The sequence below is a fragment of the Neolamprologus multifasciatus genome, chromosome 5, assembly GCF_963576455.1.
Source record: "Neolamprologus multifasciatus chromosome 5, fNeoMul1.2, whole genome shotgun sequence".
In the NCBI taxonomy this organism is placed as follows: Eukaryota; Metazoa; Chordata; class Actinopteri; order Cichliformes; family Cichlidae; genus Neolamprologus; species Neolamprologus multifasciatus.
Genome location: NC_140443.1, coordinates 1,744,645 through 1,767,773, shown reverse-complemented (window position 1 = coordinate 1,767,773; position 23,129 = coordinate 1,744,645). Strand labels below are relative to the sequence as shown.

Sequence of the window (23,129 nt, the reverse complement as noted above, 5' to 3'; positions counted from 1 at the left end):
CTTTGAGGACTTTTATTTTGAAAGGTTTCTCTAGGGCAGGGCTCTCCATGTTACTGCTGTTACACCTTTAACAGGTGATGCATGTTGGCAGTCCTGAACATCTGTATTGTCATTAGGGCTGCCACAAACGATTATTTTGATAGTCGACTAGTCACCGATTATTTTTGCGATTAGTCGACTAATCAGATCATCATCCATTGGACGTAAAACGTACAGCTTATTGCACCAGCAGCATCTGCTCTTATATAACTATCATTAGCTTACAGCTGTAAGTGTGTAAGGTATGTGCTAACTAAAAATAAAGACAAGATGATAGTTTATTGAATTTTAATGAAATTTGCAGATTGTTTCGGTGAAGTTTAATAAACTCCTTGCTATCTAAAATATAACAGGACACCGGAGTAAATTCTCGAGCATCTCACACTTCTGATAATCAGCTGTCTGCTTGATGTTTATTCAGCTGTGTAAAAACTATAACTTTAATCTCAGCCAAACCGATTTACTCAGGAACAAATAAAATACTGAAAAAAGCCAAACAATAACATTTTTAAGTTATCTAAGTGACTTATATATCATGTTTAACCTGAGTAGCGAAAGACGGCGGTGGGTTTGGTGTTCTCACGGCTCTAGTTAGCCTAGCCCCCGGCTAGCTATCGAGCTAGTGGCTAACAGACGTCTCCAAAAACGTCGGAGCGCTTTTGAAAATATGTGGTGTCTTGATAAACTGAGCAGATATTTGAGGTTTACACAGCTACATTCTCGCCTGAAAATATGTTAAACGTTTATTTTGTGACCCAGAAAGAATAATAAGAGTAATATTAAAACTAACTAGCTGCCGCCATTGTTGGAAACTGAGCTGGGCTGCGCTATGAATTCTGGGACACAGCTTCTTCTTCTTCTTCGGGGTTTAACGGCAGCTGGCATCCTTGTACATGCAGTGCTGCCATCTTCTGTTTCAGTCCGTTATTACACTCTTAAATCCTACTACTTATTCCTGCATCTTTTGTGATCTTACAAAGCTTCAAACGACGCGTCGACTATTAAATCAGTCGTCGACGATTTTGATAGTCGACTAATCGTGACATTACTAATTGTCATTAGTAATGATTCATCTTTGCACACGTATGAATAGAATGAATCTAACATGCAGGTCTTTGGAAAAAAGACGATTTGAATCCCAAACCTTCTAACTGCTGCACCATCGTGTCAACAATATACTAAATATACACAGACATACTGGACCTTCTCCATTAAGTTAAAAGAGTGAAGGAGCTGTGTTTCTGTCAGTGAGCACAGTGTGATTGATCTTCTTATAAAGTGCCCACGTTTGGATCCAGTTTCTACAAAGTGTTTTGTAACGACACACACTGGCCCCTTTAGAGACTCCCGACTCTCTTCAGTCTGAGCGAGGCTCTGTTTGCTCTCCTCCTTTTCCTCTGATGCCACGTTTCCCACAAGAATCATTAGTCAGCATTGATCTGCCAGAAATTCCAGGCACGGCCGCATTTCAGCCATATTTGGCTGCAGGTTGTTTCAGCCGATCAGTCAGTCAAACTCACATTAGTGTCGTCTGAGCACTGCTCAACTCGAGCGAGTGTGACCTTTGTACAGAGTTAACATGGTAAATGCCACTAATGTGCTTCAGGCTGCTGCGTGTTGTATTTCTACTCTGCTCTCAGGTTTTTGCATCATCTAAAAAAGAAAATATATCTGTAATTAATTACAAAGCCGAGTATCCATTCTGGGGCATGTTGAGGATCAGCACCATGGACAGAGCACCTCCTGCAGCATGAGATCATCACTTACTCATTATTAGACCAAACACCGCCCAAATGCCTTGTGTTTGCCTCAAAACATTCATCCTTTTCCTCAGAATGAAGCCTATAATTGTCCTGTATATATCTCTAAAGGAACAGCTGTTAGTTTCTTTATCTCACAGAAACTTCATGATGTAATTCAAGATTTCGTCAAGAATGTAGCTGTTATATTAGGGATGAATCGTCCATCCATCCATGTCCAGGATGCAGAGTAAGAACTGCCCAGACCTCCCACTTCCTGGCCTCCCACTTCAGCTCCTCTGGGGGGCGCTCTCCAAAGAAGCCAAGCTGCTGACTGCACTCCAGCACAAACATAACAAGCAAAGGCGCGAGTGCTCGGGTTATATACAAGTATTAAATATTATCATAGCCTGTTTTGCATAAAAGAATTTCCATCATCTCTTTTTCGCCTAAATTCACATTTTACTTTTGTGACATTTCACAAGTTAACTTAAATCCCCCGACATGTAAATGAAAACTCCGCCCCCCCTCCTGCTCCCTCCCCCGTTTCTCGTCTTGATTCATGTGCCGTCATCTTCAAACCATTTCTCCGAACACACACTTTTCTAAAGTCGTTTCTCCCTCCAGAACAGATTTGTGGGTTAATATTTTACATTTTTCCAGACAAGCAGGGGACTGACTGAGTTCATGTAGACTCGTTTAACTCCAGAAACATATTGTCGAAAAACACCGCAAGGTGTTGTGTGACCTAATTTGAAGCTCATTCTGTCGTTAAAGAAAATCTCAGTGTGATCATTGCTCACATATTTCAGTCTGCTGCTGATGAACCGACAGAGAAGCTTTTATTTTGTAGGGACTCGGGAGAGCTGTTCAACACGACGGTGACGGGACATAAAAACTCATCCTTGTTTCTCCAGAGTGATATATGAGGCAGTCGTTTTAACGTATGCACGCACACACTCCTCGTGCCTATGGTACGACAGCTTTTCTCCGTGCCCCTGGTACACTGCGCAGAAACACTTTGCCACACACACACACACACACACACACACACACACACACACACACACACACACACACACACACGTGTGTATTTATATCCTTGTGGGGACATCTAATTGACATAATGCTCTCCCTAGCCCCTTACCCTAACCCTAACCATAACCTGTAACCCTGACACTAAAACCACATTTATAGTCTCCGAAATGCCTTCAAACTTGTGGGGACCTGGGCTGTTGGTCCCCATAACTATAGTAAACTTCCATTTTCGGTCCCCACAAAGCTATGAATACACGCTCACACAGGCACTTCTCTCCGAGTCTTGTTTGCTCACGGATCATCTTCACAGCATCTCTCCAAGGAGGATCTTGGCATCTTTGTTCACTTATATAAAAACTGTCTGCTGTTGAATACATTAAGCCACTGATAGGGCCGTGTTGTGTTTTCAGTGAGATGAATGTGGAGCATTTGAACTTATAGATCCGTGTTTAAGTATTCATACGGCTGCTGTAAGTGACCTGATTGCAAATGAAGCCAGGAAGAGAAAGCAGACATCACGGAGAGGCAACAAATTAGACGGCTCTCACGCTGAGCGCTGCTGGGATTTGGGTTTTGTCTTTATGTGAAATATGAGTTCAGTTCTTCTCACTGTGAGTCATCCTGTCAACTTAAAGGTTCAGTGTGAACGTTCCCATCCGAGGGTGTCAGATAATGCTGTTTGTGCCTCAGCGCACCAACATCAGAGAGATGATGGTGTGACTCTACAGACCTACAGTCTGTCAGAGTTCAGAGGCGGGAGCAGCGCTGCTGTCAGAGCGCCACGGTTCACGGCCGTTTGGACCTTTTTGTTTTGCTTTCGTCCAGCTTCGGTTTAATCACCACAAACAACTTTGTTAGATTTGGTGGATGCACTTCTTCACCGTCCGCACCCCCACCGAGACACGCCAACAGCTTTGAGAATAAAGCATCATTTCATGTGTTGGGAATGGGAACGTTCCACCACCAGACCGGAGCGCCGTCCAGTCAGAGTTTCCCACAATGCTCAGCTGCTGAAGAAGCTACTATAGCATCTTTCCCGCACAATATAAAGCACCGTGAGGCAACTGTTGTTCTGATTTGCAGTTATATAAATACAACTGAATGAAAAACACAGTGAGACACTGACTGGTTTCACACATTGAACAAAGTCTTGCATCAGCATTGCACCAGGAAGCTGTTGTTCCTGAAGTTTGAACCACTGAGCTTCTGATTGGCGCGATCCAGCGTCCTCGTCTCGGTTCCCCTCTTACCTCACGTTTGTGTCTTCGTCACGCTCGACGTCTCCTCGGACAGACAGGAAGTCAGAGAGGTCCGATGCCAGGGGAACTCCTCCCCTGCACACTCGCTATCATTTTAAAGACTTTCGACGGCAAAGAGCAGCTAAATGTGCAAACTGCAACATCACAGGAGGACGCCAGAAATACTAAACACAGCTTCAGATATTTGAGGCGGATTCTTGCTCACAGCTGTGGTGAAGATGAAAGCCCCTTTTTATTGTATTTACAGTAAAGTCTGAGCAGAAAGGAGCCCTGACAGGATATAATCATGACTCCTTATTTCTCACAGTCAGGCTGCAGTTAGCAGGAGCTGCTGTGGGTTAACGGGAGACAGAGGAGGATGACAGAAGAATGAACATGTGTGATGGGAGATGAGGTCAGTCTTACCTCTTCTCGTATTCTCTTCACCGTTTCTCCTTTCTGTGGAAAGACACAGGAAGTACAGTCATCTCCGAGTGCACCGAGTCCTTAATGAAGACGTATCTGAGCAGGTTTCGAACACAAACACGATCAAATACACACACGATCATTTTCCAGTGTTTTTAAAGTCACGTGTGAGGAATAAGCTGCTGTTACTGAAAGAGTGACTGAAACATCCAGGTGAGGAAACGAATGAGCGACGCTCGCTGCCTACTAATCAACCGCCGGCGGGATGCCCGCGGGCAGCTTCACTGGTGGAGCTCCTTGGCGAGCTCGGCGGCTAACAGGTATGACAGTGCGATGCTGTGAGTGTGACACACGTTTGCTAATTCGCTCGGGAAAAGCACCGGCGCGATAAACAAACGGGGCTAACACGGATCATATCTGCGCGACATTTATCTCTGCTGACGAGCGTCCTGATTGGCCGAGCCTGCCCAAACCAGTCAGCCTGGCAGGCTTGTTTATGCTAGCAGAAGCCCCGCAGAGCAGCTCCTGCACCGTGACTACAGACTGGCACTAGAACCATCATGTAATTTAATGCCATCTTTGTGTCACAGCTAATAGGCCGCATACTGGAAGTGACTGGGTGGGTGGGGGGGTGAAGGGTATCAGCGGTTAGCGAATGTGCCGCGGGGGCCGGCGGTCATTATCGCGCCTCGCTCAGCTGTGATATACTTGGATAAAAATCCTACTGGGCTTTATTTAACACGTCCACGCTTAAACGGACTCGCTTCCCCTGAGAGCGGCGCCTTTTCAGGAAGTACAGACTCGAATGACACGGCCTGACTGGAAGCGTTACGCACTGTTAATGCACATTTCACGGCAACTTCATATCATGTAGAAGGATTACGCCCAATGTTATCATGACAGGCGTGCAAATGTCAGAAAACTGAAGCCTGAAGTTGATGTTGGTTTTAGAGGATTTCTAATGTTTAAAAGTTCATTTTAATGACTTTTTCACAGATTGAGTGATTTTTACTTCCTGGCAGATCAGATTTTTTCATACTGGGCAACACGATGAGCAGAGAGGGGAACGTTAGCTCACCTTTCCGATGATGCTTCCTACTTCCTGCAGAGAAAAAAACAAAACACAAACAAGAAAATCATCATCCTCAAATTTAAAAACAAACAGACTCGTGTAGCCAATCAAAATTCACGTTTTGAACATGCATGCATACCTGCTTCAGGTGCAGCAGCATGACAGCGCTGAGATGTTTATGCACCAACATTTAATCATGTTGACATTTTCATAAAACACGAAGCTTCTTTTTCTTTTGTGTCACCAGCTTCACATCGTTTACATAACGCGAGCTCTAACAGGAGGTCAGCGGGGCGACCGTGTACAGGAGACGTTTGGGACAACAAGAGCCACGTGAAAGCAACTGTGTTCTCAGCAAGTGTGGAAGAGACATTTTAAAGAGTATAGAAGGTTTGGTAATCGTGGACTGTTCTTCTGGGGAACACGGGACGTCTGGACGAGAGGAACGCTCTCAGGTTTCTGTGCTTTCTAAAACATGGAGTCCAGGAACACAGAGCAACTTCTGCGATCTGATGATTGAAGTTATAAAACCTTTGTTCATTCTGCCGTGTTGATTAGTGAACTTCAGGGAAACTTGGTGACTTCGGACAGGCTTACTACTTCCTGTTGGGATTCTCCGTGGCCGGGAGAAGAGAATTGACCTGGCCAGACAATTATGGTTTCCCTTTTCTCCAAATTCAGTTGTAGTTACTGAACCTGCTGGTTTAAAGATCTGTGAAGTGTTTTAACCCTTTAAGACCTACCATAGAACCAAGTCCGCCAGAGCTTATATTATATTTTTACATGCTGTGGAGCCATTTTTGGGAGCATTTCAAGTTGCTATACATCAATACAACCATTACAGCCTAGATTTTAATAATATGTCTGCATTAAGTGCATAGTAATTACATAAATTGCAAAAAAGTGCAATAAACTACAGAAAAATTGAAAATCGTTTTTGTTTTTTTAACATATATTTCTAGTTAGAGAAATTTAAGAGGCTTATCCCTCAAAACTGTAAATACAAAAAAGTTGCACAAAATAGTTTCCCACCACAGGAAATTTATTTTGAGTGTCTTCATAGTTTTATTTTTGAAATACACCAATTTTTATACACTGCAGGAAAAACGAAAATAAATATTATAATGCAAATTTGCAAAAAAGCAGCATATGCATCAAAATAAACTATTTCCAGCAGTGCAATATGAGTCCTAAGCATCCCAGAAACCACACAGAAAGTCATAAAGTCAAACATAACTTTTAAAAACACCAGTATAGGCTCATGAGGCCCTGATGGTAAAAAAACTACATTTCCGCGAAAACGATGTCACTTCTGGTTTCGGGCAGGTCATGGCGGACATGCGATAGTTCGCTCTGATGGACGTAGGAAGTGTTACAAACAGCTGATCGGATCGGCAAAGCGTGTTTCTGGAATATTATGTTTTTGTTGCTGCAAGTGCTTTTTATGCAGTTTTTGCAAAGTTATATGTGGAAGGAAACTGTGACCGAGGACAAGCTGATGGCATAAGATGTAAGTACAACTCCTCCGGTTTCATATGCAACAAAAATTATTGCGCTAGCTCACGTGGTTGCAGAGCTACAGGGATTTAAAAATAGTTACACAAAACAGAGCGTGCTGCTCCGACCGGCTTTAAAGGGTTAATTTGATTGAGCTGCATGCTTTGCCCCTTCTTAAAGGCTTAAATAAATATCTTGAATGGATTTAAAAACAAAACTGTGGAAACTGGTTTTTGACTTCTTCATGTGCAGCACAGTCAATTCCACCATCAGGCCTTTCTGTGTGGAGTTTGCATGTTCTCCCCGTGTTTCTCAGCTCTGTGAGTGTGTGGGGAACCATGCTGGCCTCGTCCTCACCTGATCCTGGTTCCCCAGAAAATAATATTCTGTTTATTATGTTGGCAGCTTTTTCTCTATAAGTTAAACTTGTGAACCTTTTAAAGTTTCTGAATCATTTCCATCTGAGATGTTATTATAATGTAATTACTTTTCAGTATTTATTGATGTCATGTTCTTGTCTCTGGCTGCTGGCGGCACAATAACCTGCAGTGTCCTTTATTTCTCTCTAATTAACATGAATAACAGCCTCGCTCACCTTTCCGTGCATGAGGAGGCGCAGTGTGAGCGTGACTCCCATGGCGCCGTCTCCAAACTCCTGTTCACAGCTCATGGTAGAGGAGGTGGTGGTGTGGTGGGTGAAGGTGTGGGTGGACTCTGCTGCTGGGAGACGCATGAAGGTCTGAGGCCCCGAGGCGTATGGAGCTCTACAGAACACCACAGAGAACCCTTCGGAGAACCCGGAAAGGAACCCTCAGAGAGCCCTGGAGCTGCGAGAGGGGGAAGGGGAGGTCGCGGTTTGGGGCTGTACGGGCGGAGCTGGCGTCGGGGGTGGGATCTATCCTTACTCCGGTTTCTGTGGAAAGAAAGACAAGAAAGTGTTTGAGTTTGTGACGTTTCGAATGTCTGTATTTAGACGCGATGAGCCTAAAACCAGCATGTTGGGATCATTCTGCGCGTTTTTGTAAGCCTCTTATAATCAGTGTTTGCTGAGAACAGCCTTTATTGACTTCTTATTATTCTCTCACTCCGATCACTGCATCCAGAGCGTCTTACTAAACAGAGCGCAACAGGAAACGAGTCATTTCAGCGTGTAAGAGCTGCTGTAATGGCTGTTGATAGATATGAGTCAGCAGCTGCAGATTCAACAAACGTAGCCTAAGACCATGCAGCACTGTGTTAAACAGGGTTTCCTCGAGAGGCTTCAAACTGAACTTCTTTGTCATTTCAGGCACACTTTTAACCCCGAATCCTGTTTTTAAAGCAATTTCCACAGATGTAGGAAAACCCTAAAATTATCCATCTGATCCTCGTCTATGACCAACCCTCTGCACGCCCTGCTGCATGCTGATGTCCACATCTACTACTGACACAGCACAGGATCACCTGAGTTAGTGCACAGCAATGCTATATCGATGCAACATCCATATTTTATTACATAAATTAAAACACTATGAACAACAGGGCTCCATCCTGAGATACGGTTAGCCGAGCAAACTTACACCAACCAGGATCAGTCACAAACAACCCAACGCTGCACACACTTGGCTTTACTAAACTACCGCTTTACTCAGAATGCTAGAGGTGGGAATCACCATACATCCCACGATACGATATTATCACAATACTTAACGCACGATACGATATTATTGTGATTTTTTAAAATATTTTGCGATATTCAGATTCTGTACATAAAGGTAAACTTTATCAATATTCATTTTCTCTAATATCAAAGTCTCACACTCAGTCTTTCTCTCATTTCAGTTTGATTGTTGACAAACTGAACGGTTTGTATTACAGTCTAGTCCAACTTAACTGAATCAACCATCTGGTACAATTATAGCTATTCTGAACTATGCAGTTTATGAAAACTATGCAGCCCCTTCAGCAACTGAAGAATTTGAAAGTCAATTAAAACAAAATATAATTTTACATTAAATAAAAAAGTTTTAAACTTAATTAAAATAAAACATGTCTTAAATTAAAATAAGTAAACTGTCATGTTTATTAAACACATTTGGACAGTGAAGGAATGTCAGGATTCTTGCTCAGAAAAAGGATCAACATGCTCTGAAGTCAGAGCACAAAAACCTTTTTGTAACAAAGTATCGATTTCTGCTGTCCCTGTATCCATACATTATTACAAACAAAATATCACCATGCTACACAGTATCCATTTTTCCCCCACCCCTACAGAATACCCTGATGGCTCAGTCACATGGGGAAGAACAGGCCTCCCTGCATCGACACAAAGGTCTTTCACATTCTGCAGCTCGTCACGACTCGAGGGTGTTGAACACTCGTGACTTTTCACTGCAAGGCGACTGCACAGGTTCTTCTTTCTTCGTCACTCTCAGAGAGACTGTCGAACATTTGTGAACAACTGCCGTCTAATTTATAAATGCAGACAGATTTCCTCATATGAAGAGTCCGTCAATGAGCAAAACTCGAGGGTACCAGCTCAGCTGGCAGGTTCTGGTTATATTCCTACAGAACAGAAGAGTCGCTGAGACCAAACAGGATATTTAAACGGGAATTTCTGTTTTTCCTTTTGCATTAAAAGAATTTGAAGTGAGACGATTCTGTCAACATCTGTTTTATCCAATAATCTAAATTTAACTTTGACATAATTTGCAGATAAACAGTCAACATTTACCACCTTAAAACGTCCTTTTATTGACCTCGTTATGCTGACCAGTACTTTTACAGAATAATTTAACTATTTATATTAGTAACTGGTAATAAAGGTTGCCGTAAAAATTATGGACCGATCCGATATTACGTAACGGTCCGATACTGACCTAAATTACTGGATCGGATATCGGCGAGAAATAAAAAATGTAATCGATCTATTAAATATCAAAAAAGCACCTCACAAAACTTGCTACACGGCGTAACTCGGCTCATAACCGTAGCACGTCGCAGCAGTATGCATCACGTGATAGAGCGGCTGTGTGTATTTGTAGCGTCGCTACCAAACCAGCATTTCATCTCCGAGGAAGTTTTCCCAGAGAGAAGTAAAGCAAGTGTGTAAGTTCATCTCTGAATGTTTGTAAAGCATTCCCACGTTAAGCTTAACAACAGATATATGGAGCAACTGCCTCTCTCTCTCTCTCTCTCTCTCTCTCTCTCTCCTGCTGCTACTTCAATCATAAACTGATCAATGATCAGCTGATCGTCTCTCTTCTTTGTTTTTGGCCCACTTCTCACCAGAAAGAGGAAACCAGCGGCTGAACAACAGCAGCACGTTTAAGCTTGATCAGCTGTTGTTAGAATTTATTTAATATTATTTCTACACCAGGATCTTTTTCTACAGCTGACGTAACTGTGCAGGGGCGGATCTAGCAAAGTTTAGCCAGGGGGGCCGATAGGGCATGAACAGGGAAAAGGGGGCACAAAGACATACTTTTCTTTCTTATTCTCATTTAAAATGTCGAGCTTTTAATAAATAATTATCTGAATCTTACACCCAAAGTTTTAATCTGATGTAAAATGTATAGAAGTCCATTACTGTATATAGTAACTGTTAAGTCTAATATACCCTAGTAAGCTGTAGTACTTTTTCCTTTGGGAAGATACCATCTGTGCAGTCTGCAGTTCTGTTGAAGAAAGATGTTGAATCTATTTAATTATTCTTGAAAAATAATTTATTTCTGTGCATTTTTTTCCCCCCTGCATCAAATTAAAGTTGATTACGTCAATTAAGCATCATGAGGTGGAGGGTGGTTCCCTATTTTATTTTGCTGGGAGTTTGCAACCCTATTAGTTAGGTTGCTTAATATTTCTGCTAAGTACTCTTTAAAATACCAGAATAGGGAGGATGGAGCAGGTTTACGTTTATTAGATTGATCAGTGTTGCTGAACTATGAAATATTTTGGGCGCAGTGTGTTTTTTACATACAGGTATAACAGAGTAGCTTTAGTGTTGTTATTTATTTAAACTTGAGTATAAACTTATACAAAATGCAGCAAGATATTAAAAAAACGTTTTATTGATTAAAAAACACAATATATCGGATTCATATCGGTATCGGCAGATATCCAAATTTATAATATCAGTATTGGACATAAAAAAGTGGTATCGTGCCGTCTCTAGTAAAAATAAAAGTAGGTTGCAGTATTAAAAGTAAAGGTCAGAGCGTGAGGGCAGCGACTTTAAATCTTCCAACAAACGCTGTTACGCTCATGCTGTCGGAGCACAGCGCCGAGCGTGGCTCTGCACGAACGCAGTCTCTGCGCTGTAAACCAGCAGCGCTCTTGGCCCTGCAGCCACGAGGCCAACAAGGTGTTTCACTGACTCCACATCCTCAGCAGCGCGGCGGGAGCGAGCCGGCTCCGGTGCCGTGCGAAGTGTGGAAATTAGCATAATTTCTCAAGTGTCAGAAGCTAGTCAACAAGTCTGTGCTGCAATTTAAAAATTAATTGGGAATTCTGTTTAAAAAAAAAAGCTTAGGGGGCTGAATTAAATAAGCTTCTGGCCGTGGAAGCGCCGCTCAAGCGTGATGATACTTAAGCGTTTCCTTTTCACACAAAACTGAAAGGAAAACAGAGAAAGAGAGACGTGCTCCACTCCTGCATTCACCTTGTTGTACACAGATACACAACTATGCGTGCTGCACACATGACTGCATGTACACATGACTGCATGTACACGCTGCACTTTGATCATCTTTGAGTAAACGTATGTTTCTTTTAGCAGATTTTGCTGTTTGTGCACACACACACACACACACACACACACACACACACACTCTGTCACTATGCCAACCAGCACTGTAGGTAACTCGAGGTATGCAGACGAATAAAAAGGTGCGTATAAATGATCGTATGTTTGTGTGCGTGTGCGTGCTGATGGCTTGTTGTGCAGCTTTAAATGTGTTTCTATGCAAACGGCGAGCCTCACGTCTCCATCTGCACGTCTGCATCTCCCACTCTCATAAAAAATACACACTCTGAGCCAAAGTAGGTCACAAATGTAATGCAGGCTGTTTGGCATGCAAAGCAAGCAGCATCTCATGACAATGCAACACACACACACACACACACACACACACACACACACACAGTTGAGAAACAAATCAGAGGACAGAGGTGCTGAGAGAGAAAACAGAGTTAAAATAGTAGCGAGTGGCAGGAGGAGGTGGGGGGAGGGAGGAATGGCAGGAGACGGCTTACACGACCTCCCGGGGAGCGAGAAGAGCGGCTGTCAAAACATCGTTTACACATGAATTCAGTTATTGGCAGCACAGGTCGAGTGTTTGCTTATCTGCGCATCCATTAAAACCTCTGTGTGGAAATTGTGCGTATTGTTGTGCAGCGTCTCGGATAGGCTGGAGTGTGCAGCTGCATGAGTGCATGCATTTGAGAGGGTGGATTTAGTGGGTTTTTTTCCCTCTGAACAGTGTGTGTGTGTGTGTGTGTGTGTGTGTGTGTGAGTGAGGAAGAAGGAGGGAGATGAAGAACACAGAACATATGAATTATTAAAGTTCTTTCATACCGGGTTAAAACCAGGCCTACCCATCCCCCTCTGAGTCATGTTTGCCCACACACACACACACACACACGCACACACACACACACACACACACACACACACACACACACACACACACACACACACACACACACACTCGGGGGAATAAGCCATGAATCAGCCATGCATGAGCTCAGAACTGAGAGAGTGTGTGTATGATTTTACTTGTTTTACTGACATTGTGGGGACGATGGTCACACAGTAACCTTTCGGGGACTCATCTCTGAGTTTAACCGGATGTCCAGGAGGAAAATTGTTCATATTTATTTTCTGCAGCAGAGTATATGCTGCACTTTATCTCCATGAAACCACAGGACACCGAATACACGCATTTCCTTAAATATAGTTCTGGGTGATTCTGTGTAGATGCATTCATTAGGGATGCTACACAGCACGAGGATGTTACGCCTTCATACAGTTTAAAAAATAAGTGTCAGTTTAATTCCTTCTCTGCTTTTCTGTTTGTATTTTTATTTATTGATGATCCGTTCATTGGCAGCAGCCTGGACTGCAGCAGCTGCCAGAAACAAGCAGTGGCGGTGACGGTCCACACCGACACACAAACAGATTCTCCAAGCAAACAGGAAGGTGCAAGCAGCAAAGTAGTGACCAGCATCCATGCAATGAACTCCTGTGAGCAAAATATCTGCTAGCAAAGCCAGTGAGCACGTACCAGTTTAAACTACTGTCAATGAAACTGCTGACTGGTGTGAAAAATAGCAAAGAAACACATGCAGGCGTAACTACGAAAAAACATGAACTTTGTTTATGGCAGTGACTTTAAACTCCGCCCACAAGAGCTTGTTGGTTTTGGTTTCCACCAAATGTTGTTACATCATTATTATAAATATATAATCAACAAAGACGTAACGACAACGTCAATGCAGCAGAAACCTCTAAAAACAGCATATTTGAGTAAAAAACACAGGAAACATATTTTGGTCCTTTAAGTCGATTCCTTTGATAATGTGTATTTTACCTGTAACCCTGTAAATGCAGGACTGTCACATTTACAGTGAGCTACTGCTACTTTTACTTAAACGGTCCTGTTATCTCCATTTTCAGCATCATAAGAGGAACTCTGCCTCACTGCCAACTAGAGGTGGGAATCACCATACATCCCACGATACGATATTATTGCAATTTTTTAAAAATATTTTGCGATATTCAGATTCTGTACATAAAGGTAAACTTTATCAATATTCATTTTCTCTAATATCAAAGTCTCACACTCAGTCTTTCTCTCATTTCAGTTTGATTGTTGACAAACTGAACAGTTTGTATTACAGTCTAGTCCAACTTAACTGAATCAACCATCTGGTACAATTATAGCTATTCTGAACTATGCAGTTTATGAAAACTATGCAGCCCCTTCAGCAACTGAAGAATTTGAAAGTAAATTAAAACAAAATATAATTTGACATTAAATAAAAAAGTTTTAAACTTAATTCAAATAAAACATGTCTTAAATTAAAATAAGTAAACTGTCATGTTTATTGCTGCCAAAAACAAGTTAAACACATTTGGACAGTGAAGGAATGTCAGGATTCTTGCTCAGAAAAAGGATCAACATGCTCTGAAGTCAGAGCACAAAAACCTTTTTGTAACAAAGTATCGATTTCTGCTGTCCCTGTATCCATACATTATTAGCAAACAAAATATCACCATGCTACACAGTATCGATTTTTCCCAACCCCTACTGCCAACTTCATCTTTTAACTCACCGATAGACTCGTTTTATCGCAGCGTATCGTATGAGCTTTAAGGCTACCACACCTGCACGCCAAACGTCTCGCGGCTCACAAACGACAAGTGGAGCCTCTTTGCTCACAGCCAGAGTTGTGAACCCGAAATGATCACGTTTATGAAAATCCATGGCTGTGACATCACACGTGTATAAAGTGTGAGTCTGAGCGTTTAAACGCCCACACGAGCACGCGGCGCTGGAGCAGGAGACACGACAGGAAACAATTGGAAAGCATGTGGATACAACAACTGTCCAAAACAAATAACACTGTGAAAGTAGATCTCTTGGTAAATGTGAACGACAAAATCACACGATTGATGGCGAGCGATGATGATGGTCAGTCACACACATCCTTTTGTACATCCTGTCATAATGTGAGAGGAAGAAGAAGATTTTCTCTGCTTTCTTTCTCCGTTGCACAAACACAACCTCCACAGCCGGCGCTCTGCAGCGCTGCTGAACTTTGGCCTTGTTTGTGTTGCAGCTACGATAACTGGAGCTCTGCAATCACAGAGCAAAGTAATAATGTTGATTAGTCCGTTTATTCCTAAACGCAACAATCGGTCTTTATATGCTTTTCAAGACAAAGAAGCCGGACACAGAAACGGGCCAACAGATTTGTTTGGAAGGACAAACTAAAAGGTGGGTGTTTGAAATACATAAAAAATGTTTACTGCAACTTTAATTGCACTTATATCAGGAAACAAAATGTATTTGCTGTGTGAAACATGTTCAAGTGTGCTGAGGATGTGTTTATACTTTTATTTATATTCGAGATTAACGACTATGTTTCCAAAATAAATCCATTTGTATCCTGATAAACCCACTTTGTTGTTATTACTTAAACATCAACAAATATCAAAACACACAAAACACAAGAGGCAGAGTCATGAAGCCGTTCAAACAGAAAACACATTAACAACAGATTTAAAATGATTACATTGTAAAGGGATTAGTTACTCTAATGGTCGCTGCTGATTGAGCCACTTGAGGGGTTCAGGAATTAAAAGCCAGTTTTCCAGCTTCAGTATTTATGGGATGACTTTGAAGGATGAAGGAAAACCGTTTCAGGCCTTTTTGACTTGATCTGCATTAAAAATGTGACTCAAGACGTTTGCAGATTTCTTCTCTCAGCCGATGGATCAGCAGAGATGTAACGCATCAGTTTGATTTCTACTTCACATTATTCAAATTCTCTCAGATATACAAAATGTAATCTCATTACTGAATTGTTATTCACTGGGGAAGTAACTCAAATGTCCGACAGCACAGCCGGAGCCAGAACATTTTCCCTGTGAGCTTTATTTTAGTTGCAAACATAAACTCAGTCATTTTATATAAATCAGCTCTGACGGTTCTGCTGGGAAGCACATTATTGAACTTCCTGACCTTTGCCCTCTGTCACGTGAAGACGCGTAAACCCGACCTCTGAGAGCAGCTGCTGTCCATGGTGCTGATTTAAACCTGGATTATTGCTGTTTTAGCTCTGACACAGTGAGATAGAGAGAGAGAGGCTTGGGCATGCCATGGTAGTAAAGGTAAAATAATAATGTTCCCCAGAGCCAATAGGAGATGTTACACCTGTGGAGAAGCCAGTTAAATGCAAATAAATTACTGATTAACTGTGTTTGGAATCAGTTTTATAAAACCCTGAATGGCAGAAAAACATGTTGATCTTGTGGTTTTGCAGGAGTCTTTCTCTGGCTGATGTTGTTCGGTGTTGAAATTTCAACAATATTTTCTGTCTTGTCCAATCGTTGCAGAACTTTATGATGTAAAAGGCCTCGAGCAGACTGATGTTGTTGGAGCCATATAAATAACACTGAACTGAAAGTTCAGGCTGGCGTGAATGCGAGTGAAAATTCAACAAACTTGTCAAAACCAAGCAACAATCTCCTGATGCCAACAAAGTTTCAATAACTGCAGTTCTTCTAATGCTGGCTCCTCACTAGGGATGGGTACTGGTATCCAGTGCCATCATGGCACCGGATACCAGTACCAGTAGCCTATTACGTTGAGTAGGCTAACCACGTTAATACATTAATGCATGTAAGGTGAACTAGCAAACATCATCATAGCTACATGCAGCTGTCTTCTTGTTTGATGGCAGATACTCCCTTCACCCTGGACAAAAAGGCTAAAATGACCAAAGAAAAAGTGGAAAACAGCTAAACATGAGAGGTTTTTGGACAAAGTTTGTGTTTTTTCCATTGTTTAAGCACCGGCACCATTTCAAAAGTACCGGTTTGGCACCGGTATCGGATAAAACCTAAACGATACCCATCCCTAGCCCTCACACACTCGTGTATAACTCACCTGCTGCAATTAAAGCTTATAATTAGGGGCGTGGCCTCTGACTAACAGATGGATGGTGACGCAGGCAGTTGTAGCTGCTAGCGGTTTGCTAAGCTTCACCTCAGATGACTGAAGTCCCTGAACTGGACCGTTTGTGCCAACAATATGGCTGCTGTGAGGTTATTTGCATTAAAATCATCCCAGAAGAAGAAATTTCAGCATTTTTTCGGTTTGTGTGGTGCAGCCACAGAGGTCACAGATGAAGCCAGCGTGCATTAGTTGATCTCTGTTGTCAAAATGTGGTCATTTCTGTCTAAAGCAACATGGTGACACTGAGATTTCAAAATATAAACATAAGCCAACAGATAACACTGTTAGCAACATAAATGGAAAAGCTTCAGCACAGATGATTAATGTGAGCTCTGCTTGTTAACTGTTGCCTCGTCTCTCAGTTAAGTTTGGCAGGCTGGTCATATTTTTCTTGGATTGTACAGATTTAATTTGGTTGTTGGAAACAAAACCACCATCACCCATTTTCCCCTTTTTAGAAAAACAAAAACATTGTTTCCAACAAGAACTTGAACAAAGACCACGAGTCAAATGCCAACAATGAGATTTATCGTGACTGCGATCATATTTGTGCAACATCTTATACACGTGTAGTGGACTCGTCCCTCTCTGCTGAGTGCGACTGCACTATTGTTTCAGAACAATACTGCAGATGAAATCCAGGACTTGTCTCTCAAATTATACTCTGATACATCAACACGCTGCCCTCCTTTTCTCCTCCGACTGCTTTCCCACTGGACTCATCAGGCAAAGCCGCCTTTCATATCAGTCTCCAACACAAGAAAAGGAAATTGTTCCGAAAGAAACAAATAGAGAGAAACAGGAAGTCGACGTGTGCATGAACACACACACACACACACACACACAGAAAAGAAAGAAAAAGTGACGAAAAAGGAGGAAACGGGAAGAAAAGCCCTCAAACAAATCCTGGGGGAGGAAATCAGAGGCAGAACGAGGAGGCAGAACACTCTCAATATGTTTCAGGGACATGAGCTAAATCACTGTATTGAATTTGATTATCAGGTGGGCAGGCCTGATTGATTCTGGCCAGCAACAACTCATTTCTAAATACTGATTGGATTAAACGCTGAGCTCAGAACTCATTCCTTAAAGCTGATTGGATTAAAGCAGCAGCCGGCTGATTTAAATCACATCGTTGGTCAACTGCAACGTCAAGGACGAGCTGCTTGTAAAACCAGAGAAGAGACAGAAAAACTGCCTCTCCCTGACTCACTTCCTCAAACACACACACGCACTAGGGCTGCCACAAACGATTATTTTGATAGTCGACTAATCAGGTCATCATCCATTGGACGTAAAACATACAGCTTATTGCACCAGCAGCATCTGCTCTTATATAACTATCATTAGCTTACAGCTTTAAGTGTTTAAGGTATGTGCTAACTAAAAATAAAGACAAGATGATAGTTTATTAAATTTTAATGAAATTTGCAGATTGTTTCGGTGAAGTTTAATAAACTCCTTGCTATCTAAAATATAACAGGACACCGGAGTAAATTCTCGAGCATCTCACACTTCTGATAATCAGCTGTCTGCTTGACGTTTATTCAGCTGTGTAAAAACTATAACTTTAATCTCAGCCAAACCGATTTACTCAGGAACAAATAAAATACTGAAAAAAGCCAAACAATAACATTTTTAAGTTATCTAAGTGACTTATATATCATGTTTAACCTGAGTAGCGAAAGACGGCGGTGGGTTTGTAAACGATTAGCCGGGAGTCCGGTGTTCTCACGGCTCTAGTTAGCCTAGCCCCCGGCTAGCTATCGAGCTAGTGGGTAACAGACGTCTCCGAAAACGTCGGAGCGCTTTTGAAAATATGTGGTGTCTTGATAAACTGAGCAGATATTTGAGGTTTACACAGCTACATTCTCGCCTGAAAATATGTTAAACGTTTATTTTGTGACCCAGAAAGAATAATAAGAGTAATATTAAAACTAACTAGCTGCCGCCATTGTTGGAAACTGAGCTGGGCTGCGCTATGAATTCTGGGACACAGCTTCTTCTTCTTCGGGGTTTAACGGCAGCTGGCATCCTTGTACATGCAGTGCTGCCATCTTCTGTTTCAGTCCGTTATTACACTCTTAAATCCTACTACTTATTCCTGCGTCTTTTGGGATCTTACAAAGCTTCAAACGATGCGTCGACTATTAAATCAGTCGTCGACGTAATCGTGACTAGTCGACTAATCGTGGCAGCCCTCGTAGTCACAGCCACGTCACCAGGCTCCTGATTGGTTGTCGCGGCGCGATTTGACGCTGAAGTTCAGATTTTTCCAACTCGGGCTGTAGACGCGAAACGCGTGTATGCACAAAATGCAACACAAAAACTGAAGCGTGTGGTTTTTTCCGCGAGTCAAACGTGCCAGACCTGGTACACTGACGCACGTTTCACGCGTTTTGGCATTTTCGCGGCGCAAATCTGCTTCCGAATTTTCGCGGGACCCGCAATCGCGTCTCATCGCGCTTTTTCATTGACTTTACATGTAAACCTGACGCTCTGGCCGCCTCTATTGCGTTCAGTGTGAACACACCGTAACACACACACCCTGCCTCGCGAAGGCTCGGACAGGCTCCAGGCTCCCTCGACCCTGAACTGGATGCACAGAAGCAAACGGATGGATGGTCTTTGTTACCTTGATGAAATTTTCCCATGTCAGTGGATATCAATATTTTGAACTTAGCCAGTTAATCCAGTTTAGTTCAACCACCCGTCTAGTCCACTAGCTTCTGTAACGTAAAGAAAAAGAAGAGAAGCAACAGGACCTGAGTCAGGACCCTGCAGTAGGTTTATGGTAAGAATGAATCCTGTCACTCCTGTGAGGGTTAGTAACACTTCTTATCACGCAGGGTTAAAGTCGGCTTTTATCCTAAACCTGCTGTTTCTGCTGCCTCCTGATTTCTTTCCTTCTCTGTCATCAAGGACGATCTTTCATCAAGAGGATGAAGTATAATGTAAACAAAGAGACAAGGAGGTCAACATGTGCACATGAAGAAGACGAGTAAATAACTGGTCCACAGAGTCACAGTACAGAATCGAGAGCAACATTGTTACAGTTGTCGTTTTATTTAATGTTACTTGTATCAGTTTACACACTAATCTGCATGTTACTGCGCCCACAGAGGCAGCTGCTGTATTTTTATACAGAAAATTGTTTGGTGGCACCAGAAGATGATGTCATGGTTGGGATGGTCAGGTAGTGACATCATTACCAGTGTGTGTGTGTGTGTGTGTGTGTGTCAGAGAGAGGCTGACATCATTGCCTTCCTATGTGCGGGTGACACCAGTCTCTATTTACAGACCACAGAATCTATGGAGGGGAGGAGAGCTCTCCCCCCGCCACCCCCGGGGGCAGAGAGAAAGAGGAGGGCGGGGCTTTGAGACAGGAGGAGGACTAAATTTCAGCTGTTCACTCAAACTGAGGAGGGGAGGAAGTGGGCGAGCAGCAGAGAGAGAGGTCATTTTGTGTTGATAATCACTGTGATTACAAGGACGGGGTAATGCTAGGATGCTCCTGCTAACACTGTGATAAACAGCGATGCTACAGCCGAGCTGGTACCACAAACCCTAAAATAGAATCTGCAGACAGCTACAAGAAAGACAAATCCCCCTTATTTATTTAATGTGTTCTGCTTCTGTGACTCACGTTTGGTTAAAGTTATTGGCAGGGTTAAATACAACTGCAGAGGCCACGTTTGCTCAGGTTTTAGGGTAAAAGTGACACGTAGCGTCACAGCTACAAATAAAACCGGCTTTTACAGCTCAGGGATGTTCAGGAAACGATTTCCATCAGTAATGGTGAGGCGAGGGTTTGATCCCTGCTACAACTACAGGCCAAAGTCTCCTGATGCAGCGAGTGTGGGTGCTGGATAAAAACACAGCGAGTTCATTTCAGGGAAGAGGAGGAAGTTGACGTGAGCCAAATGCGGCAGGCAGGGTGAGCGGGGAACGACAACTGTGTCGGTGTGGGCTTAAAGCGAGTGGGCACATGTTGGCGCCACAGTTCAGGTGCTCTGCTCTGCGTCTCTCTCAGATACTTCAGAACGTTGCAGCCGTCGTCGGCGCCGACAGCCTCATCCCGAAACAACCGCCTCGCGATTCCTGAAGAAACATCAAGCGTTCTCCTCATCGCGACGCTGCACTGAGGCGTGGCCGTCAGGCTGCGACGCTGCACAGTCTTAGGCTGTATCCCAATTCAGGGTCTGCAGCCTTAAAGGCCGCATTTTAAGGCCGATTACGTCACAGCAACGCGACGAAGGCTGTCCCAATTCGAAGGCTGCTCGAAATGCGGCCCTCAAATGCGTCCTTCATTTCCCTGAATTTTAAGGACGTGGCGGTGTAGACTTCGTGGCCCAACATATCCCAGAATGCGTGGCGGTGGGTGTGGATAATTTTGGCGCCCGAAGAGTAACTTAGTAAACTAAGTACTGAATATTATGTCACTTTAATAACGAAGAACATTAAAACATTCCTGTTGGCCACATGTCGGCAAAGTCATGTGACATTAGTGACGTTTGTACTAACTTGGTTTTAAAGCCTTTACTTTAAAATATACGCCGTTCAATAGCTGAGCTTAATCAGAGAATGATCAAAGCTCATGTAGAAACAAACAAACGAACAAAAGATTTTCTCCTTCATTTCTGTCAAACAAAGCTGTATGAAACGTTTCCAGCTGTTAGTATCATGGTTGCTAGGCAACCTGGGCAGCGCGACGGAGGCTAGACTGTCCCATTTCACAAGCCTCGCACTTCCCGCCTTAGCGGTCTTTGAGTACGCGGCCCTTGAGGATCGTTGAGGCTGCAGACCCTGAATTGGGACACAGCCTTAGGCTACGTTCACACTGCAGGCGAAAGCGCATCAAATCCGACTTTTTTGACCCTCTGCGACCCATATCCGATCATGGTGTGACAGTGTGAACGGCACAAATCCAATATTTTCAAATCCGATCTGGGTCACTTTCGTATGTGGTGCTGAATCTGATACATATCTGATGTTTTAGAAAGCTGCTGTTTGATGGTCACGTCGCATTAAATCCGTCTTTTACGTCACTGACACAAGACAGACGCCAATTATCAGCGCCGGAGAAGACACCGCGAACGCTTCCTGGACATCCAGTGAAACTGTTGGGAAGACAACGTTGGAGAAACGTGAACATTTTATTTGTACTGTATAATCTGCAGATTCTGACAGAAATCTGCAACTATCCTTTGAAGCAGCGCTCCTCTAAAACAGCAATAAGGATCATTATTAGGTTATTTACATTATTATGTAAATAACAAAATAACTTAAAGCAAAAATTGGGAAACGTGAAGTCTGAAGTCTTTATATTAAGGACATCAGTCACACAATACTGTTGGTCTGGGTCTAAACAGAGCGCGTTGTGTGCGACGTCTTCTTTTGCGCATGCGGCCGCTTTGAGCGTTCACACTAGAGCGCGTTTGCTGTCACATTTTATTTGTAGTGTGAACGAGCAGACAAAAAAATCGGATTTGATCAAAAAATTGAGCATCAAGACCTGCAGAGTGAACGTAGCCTCAGTCTTTGTTTGATCAGGTTCACATCTGCTGACCTTTATTTCTTTTTATTGCTGTCTCAAAAAGTCATTTTAAAAGGTTTAACTTAAACAAGAAAAACACTCATGTGCATGTTTTCTCTCCATTTCTGTCTTTTCTAAATGTTTCCATCTACAAAACGATCTGTGAGTCTGCACAACACAGGAGGCAGTGATGACAGCTGAGGTCTGGTTCAATCAGGGTTTTTGTGGCTCGGTCTCAAACAAATCCACCCTAAAGAGTATTTACATAGTGAGCTTAACATTTACATGCTGTGTGTGTGTTTGTGTGTTTGTGTGTGTGTGTCTGTGTGTCTGTGTGTGTGTGTTTGTGTGTTCAAGACAATGAACTGAAAAGGAGATGTCAGCTTATGAAGTATCTGCTTAAATGCTTTGTGTTACATGTGTTACGTGTGTACGTGTGTGCGTTTGTGTTTCTATGAAGAGACTCGTCTGCTTTACATGTTCATACATGTCAGGCTGCCTGTGTGTGTGTGTGTGTGTGTGTGTGTGTGTGTGAGACAGGTAAATGACAGCAGTGACCTTGTCATATTTAGTTAATGTTTAGCAGAAACACACACATATCATCCTTGGATGCATGAACACACACGTGTACATGCAGAAGATCGAAAGCAAAACGTGTGCAGATGCTTACAATAACATGCACGCTCATGCAAACACACAAACTCAGACACAAATAGAGCAGAAAACGTGCTGCCTGCACACACAGGCTGCCAAAGCCACTTACACTCAGCTAGGCTTAGAGAAAACACACACACACACACACACACACACACACACACACAC

At 42.8% G+C, this 23,129-nt stretch overlaps 1 protein-coding gene across 6 annotated transcripts in view; it reads right to left on the bottom strand.

Moving 5' to 3' along the window:
* pcbp4 (poly(rC) binding protein 4) overlaps positions 1 to 23,129 on the bottom strand; it is a 204,145-nt gene that overhangs the window by 88,651 nt on the left and 92,365 nt on the right. For 5 of the 6 annotated variants that reach the window (XM_085160428.1, XM_085160424.1, XM_085160425.1 and 2 more), the window contains 3 exons: positions 7,645 to 7,962; positions 5,559 to 5,582; positions 4,481 to 4,513 (listed from right to left, as the gene is read on the bottom strand). In XM_085160428.1, coding sequence (XP_085016554.1) covers positions 4,481 to 4,513; positions 5,559 to 5,582; positions 7,645 to 7,782 — 195 coding nt within the window. In that variant the 5' untranslated portion in view covers positions 7,783 to 7,962. Of the gene's footprint in view, positions 1 to 4,480; positions 4,514 to 5,558; positions 5,583 to 7,644; positions 7,963 to 23,129 lie in introns of those variants that run through there. The other variant, XM_085160429.1, reaches the window with a different exon arrangement.